The sequence below is a fragment of the Lolium perenne genome, chromosome 5 (assembly GCF_019359855.2).
Source record: "Lolium perenne isolate Kyuss_39 chromosome 5, Kyuss_2.0, whole genome shotgun sequence".
In the NCBI taxonomy this organism is placed as follows: domain Eukaryota; kingdom Viridiplantae; phylum Streptophyta; class Magnoliopsida; order Poales; family Poaceae; genus Lolium; species Lolium perenne.
In genome coordinates this window covers 217,807,391-217,822,836 of record NC_067248.2, presented here as the reverse complement: position 1 = coordinate 217,822,836, position 15,446 = coordinate 217,807,391, and the positions used below count along the sequence as shown (strand labels likewise).

The window sequence follows — 15,446 nt, the reverse complement described above, 5'->3', positions numbered from 1 at the left end:
GCGTCCGTTTAGGTCGCTGCGTTGGAGATGCCCTAATCACTCCACACTCCCAGTTTTCTTCCCTCCCTTGACGGCACGTGAATGGATGGATACGCACGCACTGCTACTCCCGATGGGCGAGGATAAACATCGTATGACTACGAGCACAAGGATGGCGCCAGTCCCACAGTGCGCGTCGGGAGACGAGCCCGAAAAGTCCAAGTCAATGCTCCCCTTTCCCCAGCCAAACAAACAAACAGCCGGGAGCCGGCCGTGCCATCCTCCTATCAATCAGCTATCAGCGAGCACCACCCCGCCGGATATTTTTGACGGCACCGGACCCGACGGCCCACCCACGCCACGACTCGCATCGCCGCACGCACCACCACTGGCTGCGCCGCGCCCGCGCCCAGCCGCCCGTGTGGCCGTGTCCCCTTTATAGCTACCGGCGTCGTCTACCACTACCAGTACGGCAGAGCAGAGCAGAATCTCCTACCCAGACCACGCCCAGCCCACCCCGTCTCTCTCTCTCTCTCTCCCCTTCAACTCCTGCTCTGCCCCCGGCCCTTTCGCCATGCCGCTCCCCCGCTTCGGCCGCCTGCTCCTCGCCGTCGCCGCGTGCCTCGCGTGCGCGCTCGCCGACGCCGCCCCGAAGGAGCTCAAGGTCGGCTACTACGCCAAGACCTGCCCGGGCGCCGAGTACGTGGTGCGGGAGGCCATGGCGCGCGCGCTCAAGCGCGAGGCCCGCAGCGTCGCCTCCGTCATGCGCCTCCAGTTCCACGACTGCTTCGTCAACGTGAGCGCGCGCTCGATCGATCCCTCTCCCTCCGTCCCTGCTTTGCGCGCGCGCGCGTGATCGAGCGATCCCGTCTCTGACCGGTGGTTTCCTCTCGTGGCAGGGGTGCGACGGGTCGGTGCTCATGGACGCGACGCCCACCATGCCGGGCGAGAAGGAGGCGCTCTCCAACATCAACTCGCTCCGCTCCTTCGAGGTCGTCGACCAGGTCAAGGCCGCCGTCGAGGACCACTGCCCCGGCGTCGTATCCTGCGCCGACATCATCATCATGGCCTCACGCGACGCCGTCGTCCTGGTACGTACGCCCTGTCATCCCAAGCAGCCCGCAGCCGCAGCGCAAATTCTCCCTAGCTTCTCCCGTGCACCAGACGAGACGAGACGACGCGGCGACGATGCCGATGCGCACGCGAGCTTTTATTATTCTCCTGCCTGCCTGCCTGCCGTTTCCCGTTTCCTGCGCAATTGATCTACCGGCGACCGGCCGGCGGTTTCGGTTCCGGAATCCAGAGTCACCCCCGGGTCTTTCAAAACGAAAAACGGAGAGCAAAACATTAGTACGAGCAGTAGTTCAAAATTGCCTTGATTAATGCTTTTCTCGTCGAGTAGTAGCACTGCTGCTTGGTCGACGGCGCTCACTGTGGCAGGCCAGCTTTTTTCGTCGCCAGGCGACTACGTGTGGTCAGCGTCCCTCCCACGCACCGTCATCCCCTTGACATTTTTCCACTTCGTTGGTCCAGAGGCTCCTACACTATGCATGGACGGCCCAATCAGTGACTGAGAATCGCTTCATTACCTTCCAACTGACTTTACTCTTCTACGGCCATTTTTGTCAAGTTGTGAGTCCAGAAACGCGGGAATAACACGGGAAATTAGCTTCTGCATTAAACGTTTTAATGTCATTAACCTTTGGCTATGTTTGGTGGAAAGTACTCCATACGTCCAAAAAATATGTTGCATGTATTTTTTACTAGTATAAATGGGAAGGAGGGAGTAACATCGAATTCATATTAATATAATTATTTATATAATTGATTAAATTTTACAAAATTTAACTTTGACAAAATATTATATGCAACATATTTTAAGATGGAGGGAGTACTTTTAAAGTATTTTAACAATATGAAATCAAGTAGTGCCACAGAAATAAATAATCATGCCCAAGTGTATGTATGTCTTGAGCGTATCTCGAGATCATCAATTTGACAAATACATACTCCCTTTGTTCATGAATACTATAAGACCACATTGTTTTCCGTGTCAAAATTTGACCAATGATTTAGTCAACCAAATATAAGTTATACTATGTCATTTAGAAATATACAATTGAAAAATTCATTGAAATGTGCACTCGATGATATAGTTTTAAATTTCATGCAACTTATATTTAGTTGACCCAATTATTAGTTAATGTTTGCCTAAAAAATAGCTTTGTATTTAAGAACGGGGGGAGTATTATAAATTGTACACCACAAAAATATACAATTAGAAACTATAACATCTAAAGTTCCTAATAATTACTCTCTCCGTTTCTAAATATAAGGTGTATAGTTTTTGGCACGAAAATTAAGAAACACACATTGAGGCAAGTTACACGAGCTTTGGGCAAGATTACCCATGAATTATTGCTTTGAGAAAGTAGAGGAGTTTGCATTAGCTAAGAAAAATGCAATCGAATCCGTAAAAAAAAGTCCAACTAACTAGTTCTACGCAATACACGTTATATCAAGGAACGGAGGAGTATGTTTTGTAATATAGTATATTATATACTTATTAGGTTGGTTAAATTGGTGATTTAGATTACACATAGTGGGAGTAACTAAGGTAGTAATATAGAGCTACATGCATTGCCAACTAGGCAAATTGATGACATGGCATGATATTAAATGAAGAAAGAGATGGTTGTGGTAACTAGCTATGTTACCACAACACTTTTCAAGATAGAATGAGTCTACAAGCTAATTAATGCACTCATGCATGATACTACATCTAAGTTACTATGCATGACACTACTATATGATACTCCCCACTATGACTAGTCTTAGAGATACACGCATGACCTATATACCAAGACCGAGGTAGTACTTCATGATGTGACTAAATGTTGTGGTATTAATACTTCAGTATCTCTAAAAAATGTGTTATTTGTTAAGCATTGGAAAAAAACAACCCCGACCACTTTTTCTGAAAATAGAGTATTGCTAGCCCAGGCATTTAGATATTACTATCATTTTGTAATACTTTAAATTTGAAAATACCGAGATGCCAAACTAGGCCGGCCGCAAATGCTGATTTGACAGGGACGGCAGCATGTGTGCCCTTGCTCCCCGTAACCACCACACTGCGGCACTGAACAAGATGAGGCAGAATGGCGTCAGCGTCAGCCTCCTCCATCCTGCACACTGCACCTGCACCTGCACATGACTCCCCGTAGGCAGGCAGGCGCATTGAACGAGGCCGGCCGGAAAAGGCCACGCGAGGTGGGCTCGACGACGGAAGCGCCAACGGCACGGCCTACAGCTATAGGAACCCTGGACGCTCTCGTGCCGACACCCAACCTGGTCCCTGCGATCGACAGGCGTAGAGCATCGAGGATGGGCCTGCGTCGATCGTCGATTGGCGATCCTTTGCCCTTCTCTCGCACGCTCCTGTCGGATCAGAAGATGATAGTGATGCTGCGGGCTCGTTTTCGTACTTGGCCTGCTTCCTTGTTCGTTTGCGCGTGTGTCGCCATGCCAGCCATACCATTTTTTCTTCCCTCCTCTGAGATTCCTGGTGCTTGATTGCTGCAGGTGATGGCGATGCTACTACCGGCATAGTATTTCATTTTCGTATCTAATTAGTGGTCTGTGTTTAACTTTAAGCCATTGCTTGACGGCTCAAATGCTCTGCCATAATTAAACACTGCGCCATTACTCATGAGCCTTGATTTTCATTATTTCCATCAGCAATTAAGCTCTGAGTGCGCCAAGCTTTGACTGACAATGGAGCCAGTACGCTGACTTAGCTCGACTCTAACGTTTTTCTCCCTTCTCCGGCAGACCGGCGGGCCGCACTGGGACGTGAAGCTGGGGCGGGAGGACAGCCTGACGGCGAGCCAGGAGGACTCGGACAACATCATGCCGAGCCCGCGCGCCAACGCGACGGCGCTCATCCGCCTCTTCGCCGGCCTTGGCCTCAGCGTCATGGACCTCGTCGCGCTCTCGGGGTCCCACTCCATCGGCGAGGCGCGCTGCTTCTCCATCATGTTCCGCCTCTACAACCAGTCGGGCTCCGGCAGGCCCGACCCGCACCTGGACCCGGCCTTCCGGACCACGCTCGACGCGCTCTGCCCCCTCACCGGCGACCAGAACGTCAGCGCCGGCATGGACGCCACCCCCGTCGTCTTCGACAACCAGTACTTCAAGGACCTCGTCGCCCTCCGCGGCTTCCTCAACTCCGACCAGACGCTCTTCTCCGACAACCCCTTCACCCGGGCCATGGTGGAGCGGTTCAGCAGGGACCAGGACGCATTCTTCAGGGCATTCGCCGACGGGATGGTCAAGATGGGCGACCTCCAGAACCCCAGGAAGGGGGAGATACGGGCCAACTGCCGCGTCCGAAACGGCTCACCGCCTCCGCTCAAGAACCACGCCGCGCCGTTCCGGCTGCTCGACTTCTGATTCATCTCTTCTAGGCCCTGTAGCTGGGTGAGCGCTCTCATGTCTCCGGGAAAGTGATCGATATGTTTAACATAGGTTTGGTTGGGGCTCGCAGCTCTGTGCTTACTACCTAAGATCGGTTTCAGGTCTACCTATTGCTTATTGCTAATTGTTGAGGAATAATACAGAAAATCGAGGCCTCCTGGTACTGATAGCCAAAGGCTCAATCAATCAAGCATTGCTTCTTTGTTCACTCACCAGAGGTTTTTTTTTTGCTTTGTTCATTCTCCAAAGGTTAACTACTTCCCAAATGCCTCTTGCCCTCGATCCTTCCAAGATCATTTTAACGCATCCCTTGCCAAAACTTTCATCGTTATAAGTAGAGTACTCACTACCAAGCACCCAGAAGAACAGTTCCAAGAAATCATCAGAACGTAACAAGGATTGTCTCATTGTTGATTATCTACAGGCTAAGGGCATCTCCACCAGTATTTTGAACACCAATTTTTTTTTTGTCTATTTAGGTCGAGCCGCTGACACAAATTCAGCCGTGTCCTCTCCTTACCTTTTTGGGTCGGGTGTTAGATCCAAAGGCCAGACCCATTTGGTCCGCGCTACCTTTTGCATTCTTATTCGCTTAGGGCATGTACAATGGTCTTATCTTAGTCTTATCTTAGGAATGCCACATAAGATAATTGCTGAGTTGGAGGAGAGAGAAACAAAAAAGGATCTTTGCCTTCTCTTGGCTAAGAGATCATCTCTTAGCACAATATGTCTCACCATATTTTTAGGAATACACGAGACTAAAGATAAGACAAAAAAAATAACTCATTGTATACCATGTTTTGTTGTTATATCAACAGACATAAGATAAGACCGTCTTATCAACCATTGTACACGCCCTTATCAACCCTTGGCACGAATGAATGGAAAACATAGGTTTGATCGTGTCGCAGTTCTGTCCTACTTAAGAATGGTTTTAGATCTAGTTATTGTTTATTCCTAATTGTTGAGGAATAATATAGAAAAGTCGAGGCTTCTACCACTGATAGCCAAAGGCTAAACTAAGGTGCGATCCACTAGGTCTTTCTCATTTCAACTCTTTTTTTTTTTGAAGTCTTGAGTGCAGGCTTCTGCCTTGAAGTGTTGGTGAATAATATATTCTTTAACCTTATGATCTGTGACCCAGCCATTAGTATTACTATGCTTGATTTTTTTTCACTCGCCCTTAGGTGAAAAAATCTCGTGTTGGCATCTGCCTCTTTGATATTGCAAACCAGCCACATTGTTTCTTTCTTGCTCACTCAATCACGGCCCAAGCATCTACTTCTTTGATGTTGCAAACCAGCCACATTGCTTCTTTCTTGCTCTTTCAACCACGGCCCAGCCAAATACTTCTGTTGTAAGACGGTGCCAAATATCAAGCTCAGTTTCAGACTTTCAGTTACATGTTCTCCAAATTCACGCCCCAACCAATTCCTTTTCGACTTTGCCGAAGATCAGCGCGTTTTGAGTTACACGTTCTCCAAATTGACCAATATTCCACCACTGCCACAGTGCCACTCATGTTCATCAGTTTCATTATATCTGAAAGTGGAAACTATGCTCTTGCATTCGGAGGAAAAGTTCACCACCACAACCAGTGCATCTCTCCCAAAGCACAAAGTTCAGTGTGAGACAGAACACCAAGCGCAAGACAACGCTGTGAAACAACAGACGTCGCACTCGTTCCAAAACAGTACCTGTTTGAGATACATGAATTTCACAACAAATTAGAGCATTTGTTTGGTAAACCAACCGAGTTTTTCAAGATTCCCAAGTTCCAAAGTAGTCCTAGCCTCCTAGGCCAATACCCAATGCAAAGACAGAACAGACAAACTTGACAGCTATGCAGAACCCTTCAAGGAAGCCAAACACCAACTGCAAACGTTAGACAAACGGAAAACAACACAAAAGATAGAACTAAATACTAAGCTAAACCTAAAAAAAAGAATATGCCTTCTAGAGTACTAAAAAATGCCTCTTCCAGCTTACAAACTGTCCTCTCCTGACACAAGGTCGAAAGAGAAGAAAAGAGAAAACCCTACACTACCTAGAGCAAAGCGAACACCTAAACAACTTTTACAGATGCTCAACGGAGATGAGCAGCACACAAAATCATCTATTATCATCATTTGGACAGCTAGCTCGCAGACACTGAATCATCCTCAGTTGGCTGTATAAATGCTAAACAATCAACAAATAGCTGGACCATATTTACCGAAGAGGTATCTACAGAAAGCCTGTGTAACTGCTCTTGATCACATTGTCCTGTTGCCGAAATGAAACCGATTGCTGACAACAAGGTTTTCTGCAAGTAGAAGGATGGGAGTCCTGATGGCCTTAGCATTTGGAGAGACAGACTCCGGAAGACTGGGTAAGCAGGTTGGTAGATGTTCACCATGTTCCTCAGGATGAAAATAGAAGAGGACTGCTCGACAGAAAATAAATCTGACAACAAATAAAGAAGAATGTTAACACTTACATAAAAGAAATCAAGAGTGTCCAGAATGCACGACAAATAACTTCATGTAGAAATAAATGCTGGGAAAAAGATACAAACATAAAATGGAGAAAGCATAAGATATGCAAACATAATAAATCTAGCTAGCCAACCATATTGCCAGGACAAAATTTAGTTGGCATATGCGATGAATTTTCAATGTAAACGCGTTCTTTTACCCCGCGAAATGAGTATGCATGCAAATAGTATGGACATACAGTTCATGTTTCAAGATACCTTTACATGTTATACTGCAAAACTAACATGCAACTGCCAGAAACTCAAGGATTGAAGGTACTCCATATGAATTAATGTACCTGAGAATCAGTCGCCTGAGAAATGGATCAGGTAAAATTTGTCCCCAAACAATGTTCAGCCCAACAGACGTACAGAGGGTTTCTTCATATTGCTCCAAAGCAGACAAAAGTATGTTTTCAGCATTGGCATATGTATCCTGAAACCAAGACCGAAAAAATAAGACAACTGAAATAAATATCTCAGGAGTACTCAACTCAAGCATAAAAGAACGTACAACGTCAATGTCGGAAGTTATTCCAGCTAATTGGCAGAAGGCTTGCATCGGTGCAGTCAGGAAATACGTAAATTGGCCTCCATTACACAAAGATTCTGCACCAGGCATTGCCGATGATATCCTAGGAGAAAGAAGTAAGGCAGCTGGCTCTCCTTTCTCTGCATTATGTATGGCCTGGCAATGATACAAGCAAATGATAATTCGTTCAAGGAAATTTGTTCTGCCTTGTCATTACAAACATAATGGAGAAAGAACCACTTCCAAAAATTAGAATTTACTACTCCCTCCGATCCAAATTTATTGACTCCACTTTTGCTAGATATGGATGTATCTAGACGCATTTATTATCTAGACAAAGTTGAGTCAGTTAATATGAATCGGAGGGAGTATCATTTGTAATCCCGTCTTCATGAGATAAAATGGGTTGTTATAGAGAAAAGCTTGTTCTAGAAAGTTTTTACCAATCCATTATGAATTGTACTCCCTCCGTCCATAAATAGATGTCTTATATTTGTCTAAATTTGGATGAATCTATACACTAAATAGTGTCTACATACATCCAAAATTTGATAAACCTAAGACATCTATTTATGGACAGAGGTAGTAATATAACTATGTGCAAGGAAAACAAAAGGACCAAAGAAAGAAGAAGTGCATGGGGTGGCTTTACATAACAAGGGCAAGTTTTCTGTATGACAGTAGGTAAGGCTACATATTTCAAATATAAAATTAAGTGGAACAGAGATAGCTCCATAATACTGAGCTCACTAGAACTAGAAACCAACCTTCTCAATTCAGAATATGTTATGCATCAGATGACCAATATGCTATGCATCAGATGACCATCTTAATCTCTATTTAGTGGTTTAAAGATAAAAAAGCCATGAATCTATGAGCCCTATTGGACAACAATACCATAATAAATATAGAGATGCTTCCGCTTAGAAAACAAGTGAGTGTTTGACCCTTCAAATTCAATTACTCACTCTGGCCCTAAATACTTGTCACAGGTTCAATGAATTTAGACACATTTTAGCCAATATTTTGCCTAAATATGTGACAAGTACTTAGAGCCGGAGGGAGTAATACAATAAATCATTAAGTGAACTACAATGAGAGAAAAAGATACTACATACATAAAACAACTGAAAGCTCACACATTATGGTAACAAAAAAAATTCTACCAAGCCAAGATTAAGTTCTGACAAACCTGCCTTGAATGCATGACTATTTTCACTGTCAATTACAAGGAAGAGTGGATATCTTGTAAACGGTATCAGGTCTTCTGGATAAAGATTGTTTGGACCTGGCAAAGTGATAACCTTGTGAACGTGAGAAAAAGCCGGTTATCCATCCTTAAAAAATAAGATATTATTTCACAATCTAGTCTCCCACCAAACTAACAAACCATAACAAGTGGACTTAATTGGTAACTGACATTGCCATGATATATAGTTCGGTAAAACAGTCATGAGAAAACAGGAGCATACCACCATTTCCACGAGGACCAAGCCATAGATGACTATTTGAACCAGTATGTGAATTTGGCTTATCGGTGGAGAAAGCAGAAGCAGACCTTGCACTTGATGAGGAGCTAGACGCATACTTTTGAAAAGCATTCTGGTCAGGAAAGCCTGAAAGTGTAATGCTGGAAGTTAGAAGTGAAACCTACTAAAAACGAGAGTGCAATATAAATTAGAATGTCAGATAAAAAAAGGAACCTGATGCTGATATATAAATGAGTAAAATGCTATCTTGAGAAAGCTCCTCGCAGATTGTGGCAAGAACCTGCAATTACCATTCATGAACTGGATTATTATGAAGATTCTGGTGGCAAAAATAGAGAAAAAATACTATGCAGATCAAAATTATTTGTTGTCGGTATCCATGTGACATGAGTACGTGTCCCACAAGATGTAGTGATATATTAAAGTTTAAAGATGTTATTATCAATTTGTAGGAAAGTCTGAACATCTACATATGCAATTTGCCACGCAGTACCTCTGCTCAAAATTCTGAAGCTTCTGCTAACAACCGTGTATAACATCACTATGCCTATTTACAAGATGTGTTATTACCAGTGAATGTGCTATGGGGCCATTATTGGCAGTTAACGTGCGTATTGGAAATGTCTGTATTCACAACTCAGATATTCAATTCCTCTTTTCATCTTATTCTTGTAGAAGGGAGAAAAGGTATACAGTCCTATGCACAACAGTCCTATATCATATGGAACTTCAAACTGAGAAATATTAAATACATCTCCATGGACTGCAGCAAACAACTAAAGTGGTAAAGCGGAACTGCAACATCACAGAGCTGAAAATCTTCTAATAACTATTCCGTCAACAAAACAGGATAATGAACATATCACAAAATACATGTATCCCAGGGTTGAGAAGGCGACACATCCAACTCACAGTGAGGAGCAAAGGTCGCCTGCCAACCATGTTGCAGCAGTAATGCAGGCAATACTTCAGTTTTGCTCAACTTTTTTTTTTTGAACCGTTTCTACTTAACTTATGCTCAGTTTAGTACACTTTGTCGTAACTTTATTTTATTGCATAAAAACAATATATTCTATATCATTTCTTTGGTCGACAACACAAACAATTTTACACAGCATTATATCAGTAATCAAATCACAAACATCAACCACACAATCAACATGCAGGCATGAAGCATCTTTGTTGATTAACTCAATACTGCAATTTTCCATGAAAAATCTATAAGATTATACCAGTATTACTCATGCCGCTTATAGATATGCAAAATTTTAACTTAAGAGGGGAAGCAAAAAAAATTGAGAAGATGCCTACCGCTATAAGATGAGAGACTGTAGGGTGATATATAATTGCTTTTTGAGGATTTGAAGGAAGATTTCCGTCAGCGATTTCTGTGGAAAGGTGAATATCAATCAGACCAGAGGGTCCACTCTGATCACTCATAGTGCCATTTTCTGTAAGTTCTTTAACTGCTATTTGGTAAGACCCTGTGGGCTCCCATTCTAAACACTGTAGCATTCTGAAAGTGTCCAAAGTTAGCTCCGTGAACTTAACCTGCAGACAAACAAATACCATGAGGGATTATAACCATAATATTCAAAAGAAGCTAAAACTAGAGGAATAGTAAAATTATTGATGAAGGGGGTATATAAGTAACCTCATTTCGGCGGTAACTTGTTAATACAGCTTCCTTCAGTTTCAGTACCCGTTTCGAATGGAATCTTGCAATAGATGCAAGGTTCGATGCGTAGGAATCAAACAAATTGTCATAACGGAGTGATCTAGATCCCTTGTATGCTCCATCAGCTTTCAAGAATCTCTCGAGCTCTTGAAGCACTTGTTTCCATTCCTTGAAATTGGTTTTCTGAGAACAGGTCCCAGTGTAAGTTATGATGGAAGAATTAAACGATAAGCAAAACAGACTTAAAATGCCACAGTGTACTGAAATGAACAGAAATTGGAACCTGGTTTCAAGAAATTCCAACACACATTACATCACGATATGTTTCAGCTTTCATGCAGGCATAGTAATAAAATACTCATCACTGGCCCCTCACGCTGTTATGCATAGGCCTATTGATGTGTTGCTCCATTCCTAATAATGTACCAGTGATTTTAAAATTGCCCTAATGTGCACAATCATTTTCAACCATCATCCACAAGTAACCAAAAATTTACAGATCCTAACGGAACTCCCTCTCTTGTTATGATCATCAACCCTCAGTATACTCAAATATAAACGAAAACTGAGTGATACCCCTTGCTTAGGCTCTTTTGTAAACTGAACCGCAGCAGGAAACAACAACAAAAAAAAAGGAACAGCATAAGTGCCACACAACACAAGCAGAATCGAGTTGTAACTCAAACTGAATTGCAAAAAAAAAACTACTCGATTGAACTGCTGGCAAAACAACTCACGAACGGCAAATTGGGAAGAAAAAATCATACAGTAGTACATTGGTTCGCTAATGGGGAGATACTAACCAAAAAAACAAGACCTAAACGCGTTAGGCTGTTCCCAATTGGAATTCGAGTTCGAAGCACAGAGGAGGAGGTGAGCTTTCTTACGGGATAGGCCGACTTGGATTCGTGGACGAGCGAGCGTAGGCGTCCGGCGAGGTGGTCCACCGCCTCGGCCCGTCGCATGAGCATGGCGACGACGAGGAAGCGCGCGATGAAGCGCAGCTCCTTGTATCGGATCAGGAGGCCCTGGTGCTTCCCTCCTCCTCCGGCCGCAGAGCCGGAGGCGTGGGCGGGTGCGGGCGCAGCGAAGTAGCCTCGGCTGTAGATGGCCTCGTAGAAGACGTATGCGCCGACGAGCGAGCGCGGCTCGGCGGTGCGGAGGTAGCGCGCGTAGTAGAGCTGGCCGATCCGCGAGGCGACCTCGCCGATCTCCCAGCGGCGCAGGCCCGCGGCGACGAGGTCCCGGCGGCGCTCCTGCTGCAGGCGCCACAGGCGCGTGTAGGCCTTGAAGGCCTTGCGGCTGTGGTGGTCCCCGCCGCCGTAGAGCGGCAGGTCCCGCGCGCGCGCGAACTTGCGGTCCGCCGCCTCCACCAGCGCCTTGAACTCCCTGTACGCGGCCTCGCCGTCGGCCATCGCCGGCGACGGGGCGAGGAGGGGCGCGGGGGAGCTCCCACCCCTCGCTCTGTCTGTCCTACGGATTCGGGCGGCGAATGGGCGGAGGCGAGATGGCGACGGTGGAGAGAGATAGAGAGAGAGTAATAAAAGGGGAGTTGGTTCGAGAAGAGATAAAAAAGCGGGCGGAGTGAGGGCTGAGGGGTGAGCTGTTTGTTGCTCTGTAAAAACGCTGTCATTAATTGGGCTGTTATGGGTCAATCATTCGAGCTTTGTTTAATGGCCTCCTCGTCCTCCCTGTCGCTCCACACACCAGCCACAGTGTGAGCATTTTCATTTTGACAGTGATAGTCTACGCCCATCTATCTCGTTTGGTTCTGCTGCGTAGTACTACAAGTCAGTCAGTGTGGGATCCATGTCACGATTGAGGAAGTCGCGCTGATTGACCGAGGTGAAAGCGATGAAGATACGCACTGGCAGACAGGGGGGAGAAGAAACGCAGCGAGTTGGACCCAAAAGGCACAGAGAATTGACTCCCCTGCCGGGACTGTCAGACAATGTTTAGTCATCTTCGATTCGGTTTGGGATCTTCGCTCGAGAACTAGTAACGGACAATAATCAAAGTGAGTGAGCCTGATATTTAGTTGCCAATAATCAAAGTGAGCTAACGGACAATAATCCAAGTGAGCGAGCGTGATATTCAGTTATGAATAAGCTCACCAGCGTGTCCTTGTCGGGTGAAGTCTGGTCGAACTGAGGGGCACGATGCAAACGGATTAACATGATCTATTTTCTTCCGCGTGGATAGAACCGTAGAAAACCCTAGCCTAGCGGTTCGACGCTAAGGTACCGAGTTGTTCACGGCAACATATTTAGTGCCCATATTTGAGCTAGGAATGCATCAGGACACGCCGCGACCCGTCCGTGTGTCCCACCGTGTAGTCCTTGGGCCTGCCTGGCAGTGACCGAGCCGCCGCTTCGCCTTCTGCCTCACCACTTGTAATGGTTGGTTGAGACCGCCACGTCATCAACATCAGATGCTTGGCTCCTATGCCGACATTGATGATGGTTGCCCGACGTCGTCTTAAAACCAAGCGGCGGCACGCGTCTGTCCTTCATCAATTACCATTGCCCCTTCCAGCCTTGCTTACCACCGAAAGTTGAACCCTTCTCTCCCACCATAGGCTATGGCTGTCCTAGCACAAGGCCACTGATTGCGCCAAATACAACATACACGTGTTGCCAAAAGGGACAGTGCCGATGGGCTTTACCATCAACCTCGGCGTGGTGCCCGCGTTGCCACTGCGCATCGGCGAGGACTTCGGCCGCGGGGTCTTGTAACGCAAGCAGAAGCAAGCCCTATGGCTTGACCCAAAAATATGATGCCGATTGCGGCTATGGCTGACGCTATTCACGAGGAGCGAGAGGCGGCGCACCCACCGTTAAGGACGTCATCGCAAAAGCCATCAACGGAGCCTTCATTTTGGCGACACGAGATCCTGACCTAGGCGACGAAGCCTTCGATAATTAAGGAAGACTTTACCTTCCTTTTAGTTATCTTTTGTGTGTAGCTTTCGTTTCTTCCTCTTGCTTCATCATTTTTTATGAGATATTTTTCATCTTAAAGTAAAATAAAGTATAGTGATTTCCATTTTATGCGTCAGACCGTCGGGACTACCACAATGTAAACAGACCGGAAAAGCCAGACGAACTATTTTGTACCCGTGACCTCAAAGCGAATTAAAACAAACACTTCTGGTCAAAAAGTTTTGCGCACTGGTTTGACAATTGACAGCGTTAGTTTCTTATTCTTTTATGGAGACGATTATTCTCTTGCAGGTGCAGGTGGTGGTGGCTAGGCTGCGATTCCTGTTTTTCTATGTCTCGTCAGAGTTTGGTGAAGGAACGAACAGAAAAACAGTTAACTCCGAAATGAGCAACGTATATTCAAGGTTCCTAACCACCACAAGTCCACAACTGGCAGTATTATTAATAAATTGACAAAATGTAGTAAGAGAATCGGAGAATATGCACCTGCTCTGAGACTGCTCATAGTGGGAGTAACATAGCTAGTAACATCACACATCTCAAGGCATTTTGGTGACATGGCATGCGAATAAATGAAGAAAGAGAGTGAGGTGGTAACTAGCTATGTTACCATAACATCACACACCCCAAGGCAAAATGAGTCTACAACATAATAAATGACACAATGCATGACACCGCATATAAGTTACTACCCACTATGAAGGTAGTAACCTAGACTAGTAACATGACATATGTTACTAATCTAAGTTACTCCCCACTATGAGCAGAGGAACCAGCTCCTCTAACGTGCTGTAGCCAAGTCACCCAGCTACAGTAGCAAGATAGTGTAAAACTGTGAAGTAAAGTCAGAGTACTGTAGCGTGCACTGTTGTATTACGTTTTGCAGCTAATTACTGTACGTAATTACTGTAGCACAAATTCCTAAACTAAAATTTCTTACCTCGTTATTTTCATGGCAAGTATGGAATGTTAGTATATACCGTAAATTTGTTGTATACAGATTAATTTAAATCAGAAAACCTATGTTTTTTGAAGAAGCAAAGTTAGAGTATTGCTCTTCTCTAACTTTCCTTCAGGACGTTAGAGGATCCAGCTCCCTGCTCTGAACCATTGACATTGAGCCGCCTCATTTGCATAACTAACCGTACTTTTGGAAAGATATTAAAAGGAGGCTATCTAAATTGTTGCACGAGCAGACACGGCCACAAAGAAACTCTCTGTAATCGATTAAAGTACGCCGCTTTTGCTGGAACCATGATTCTTCTTCTGCCCGAGCGAGCTTGGTGGGTTTCAGCAGTACTCCCTGGTCGGTGCGGTGCCTGGCCGTGCAATCATTCGGCGAATCGGCGACGAGTCCACTCATCCGGCCCGGAGGCTTTATTGCAGCTGGCAGCAGGCCCAAATCTTTGCCCTGAATGCTCGCTCGCTGCATGGAACAGGCTGGTGCTGCGGTGCCGCAATGGCAAGGGTCGTTAACAAATCCGGTAAGCTGGGGAATCTCTTTGGAAGGCCTTCAGAGGTGGCTGCGACGTGGAGATTAGGACAGGATTAGCTGAGCTCGCCGCACTGGCGGCTGCTTTACGGCTACGTTTCACGGTGAAGTTCCCTTAAACTTCAGCTTGGCTTGGTACAGCGCCGGTCCCAGCAATGCCAACGGATGGGCTAGTTGAAGGATTTTAAAGAGACACTACAAATCTTCTATCTTCTATTTCTAAATAGTTGGTCCCAATTTCCTGGTCTCTCGTGAGGCCACGTCACCCCTTTTCCCACCAGGTTTGTAATGCCGAGCGTCGCTTCAGACGGGCTTATCCTCGCTTCCTCCACCCGATAC

The 15,446-nt window shown here is 45.5% G+C and overlaps 2 protein-coding genes across 3 annotated transcripts; one reads left to right on the top strand and one right to left on the bottom strand.

Annotated features, from left to right (window-relative positions):
* The first annotated feature begins 424 nt into the window (after positions 1 to 424).
* On the top strand, positions 425 to 4,666 carry LOC127301945 (peroxidase 17). Its single transcript, XM_051332256.1, has 3 exons — positions 425 to 775; positions 879 to 1,070; positions 3,814 to 4,666. Exons 1-3 carry the CDS (start codon positions 554 to 556, stop codon positions 4,432 to 4,434), a joined length of 1,035 nt encoding a protein of 344 aa, XP_051188216.1. The 5' UTR covers positions 425 to 553; the 3' UTR covers positions 4,435 to 4,666.
* A 1,626-nt stretch (positions 4,667 to 6,292) lies between these two features.
* LOC127301944 (uncharacterized) lies at positions 6,293 to 12,256 on the bottom strand. 2 transcript variants are annotated; one of them, XM_051332254.2, is made up of 9 exons: positions 11,561 to 12,249; positions 10,650 to 10,856; positions 10,307 to 10,546; positions 9,209 to 9,275; positions 8,978 to 9,121; positions 8,702 to 8,793; positions 7,488 to 7,661; positions 7,273 to 7,409; positions 6,293 to 6,903 (listed from the first exon to the last, which is right to left on the bottom strand). In XM_051332254.2, exons 1-9 carry the CDS (start codon positions 12,086 to 12,088, stop codon positions 6,714 to 6,716), a joined length of 1,779 nt encoding a protein of 592 aa, XP_051188214.1. In that variant the 5' UTR covers positions 12,089 to 12,249; the 3' UTR covers positions 6,293 to 6,713. The 2 variants fall into 2 exon arrangements, with proteins under 2 accessions (XP_051188214.1, XP_051188215.1); XM_051332255.2 differs by lacking the exons at positions 6,293 to 6,903; positions 7,273 to 7,409 and having other exon boundaries at positions 7,518 to 7,661; positions 8,698 to 8,793; positions 11,561 to 12,256.
* Between the last annotated feature and the right edge of the window lie 3,190 nt (positions 12,257 to 15,446).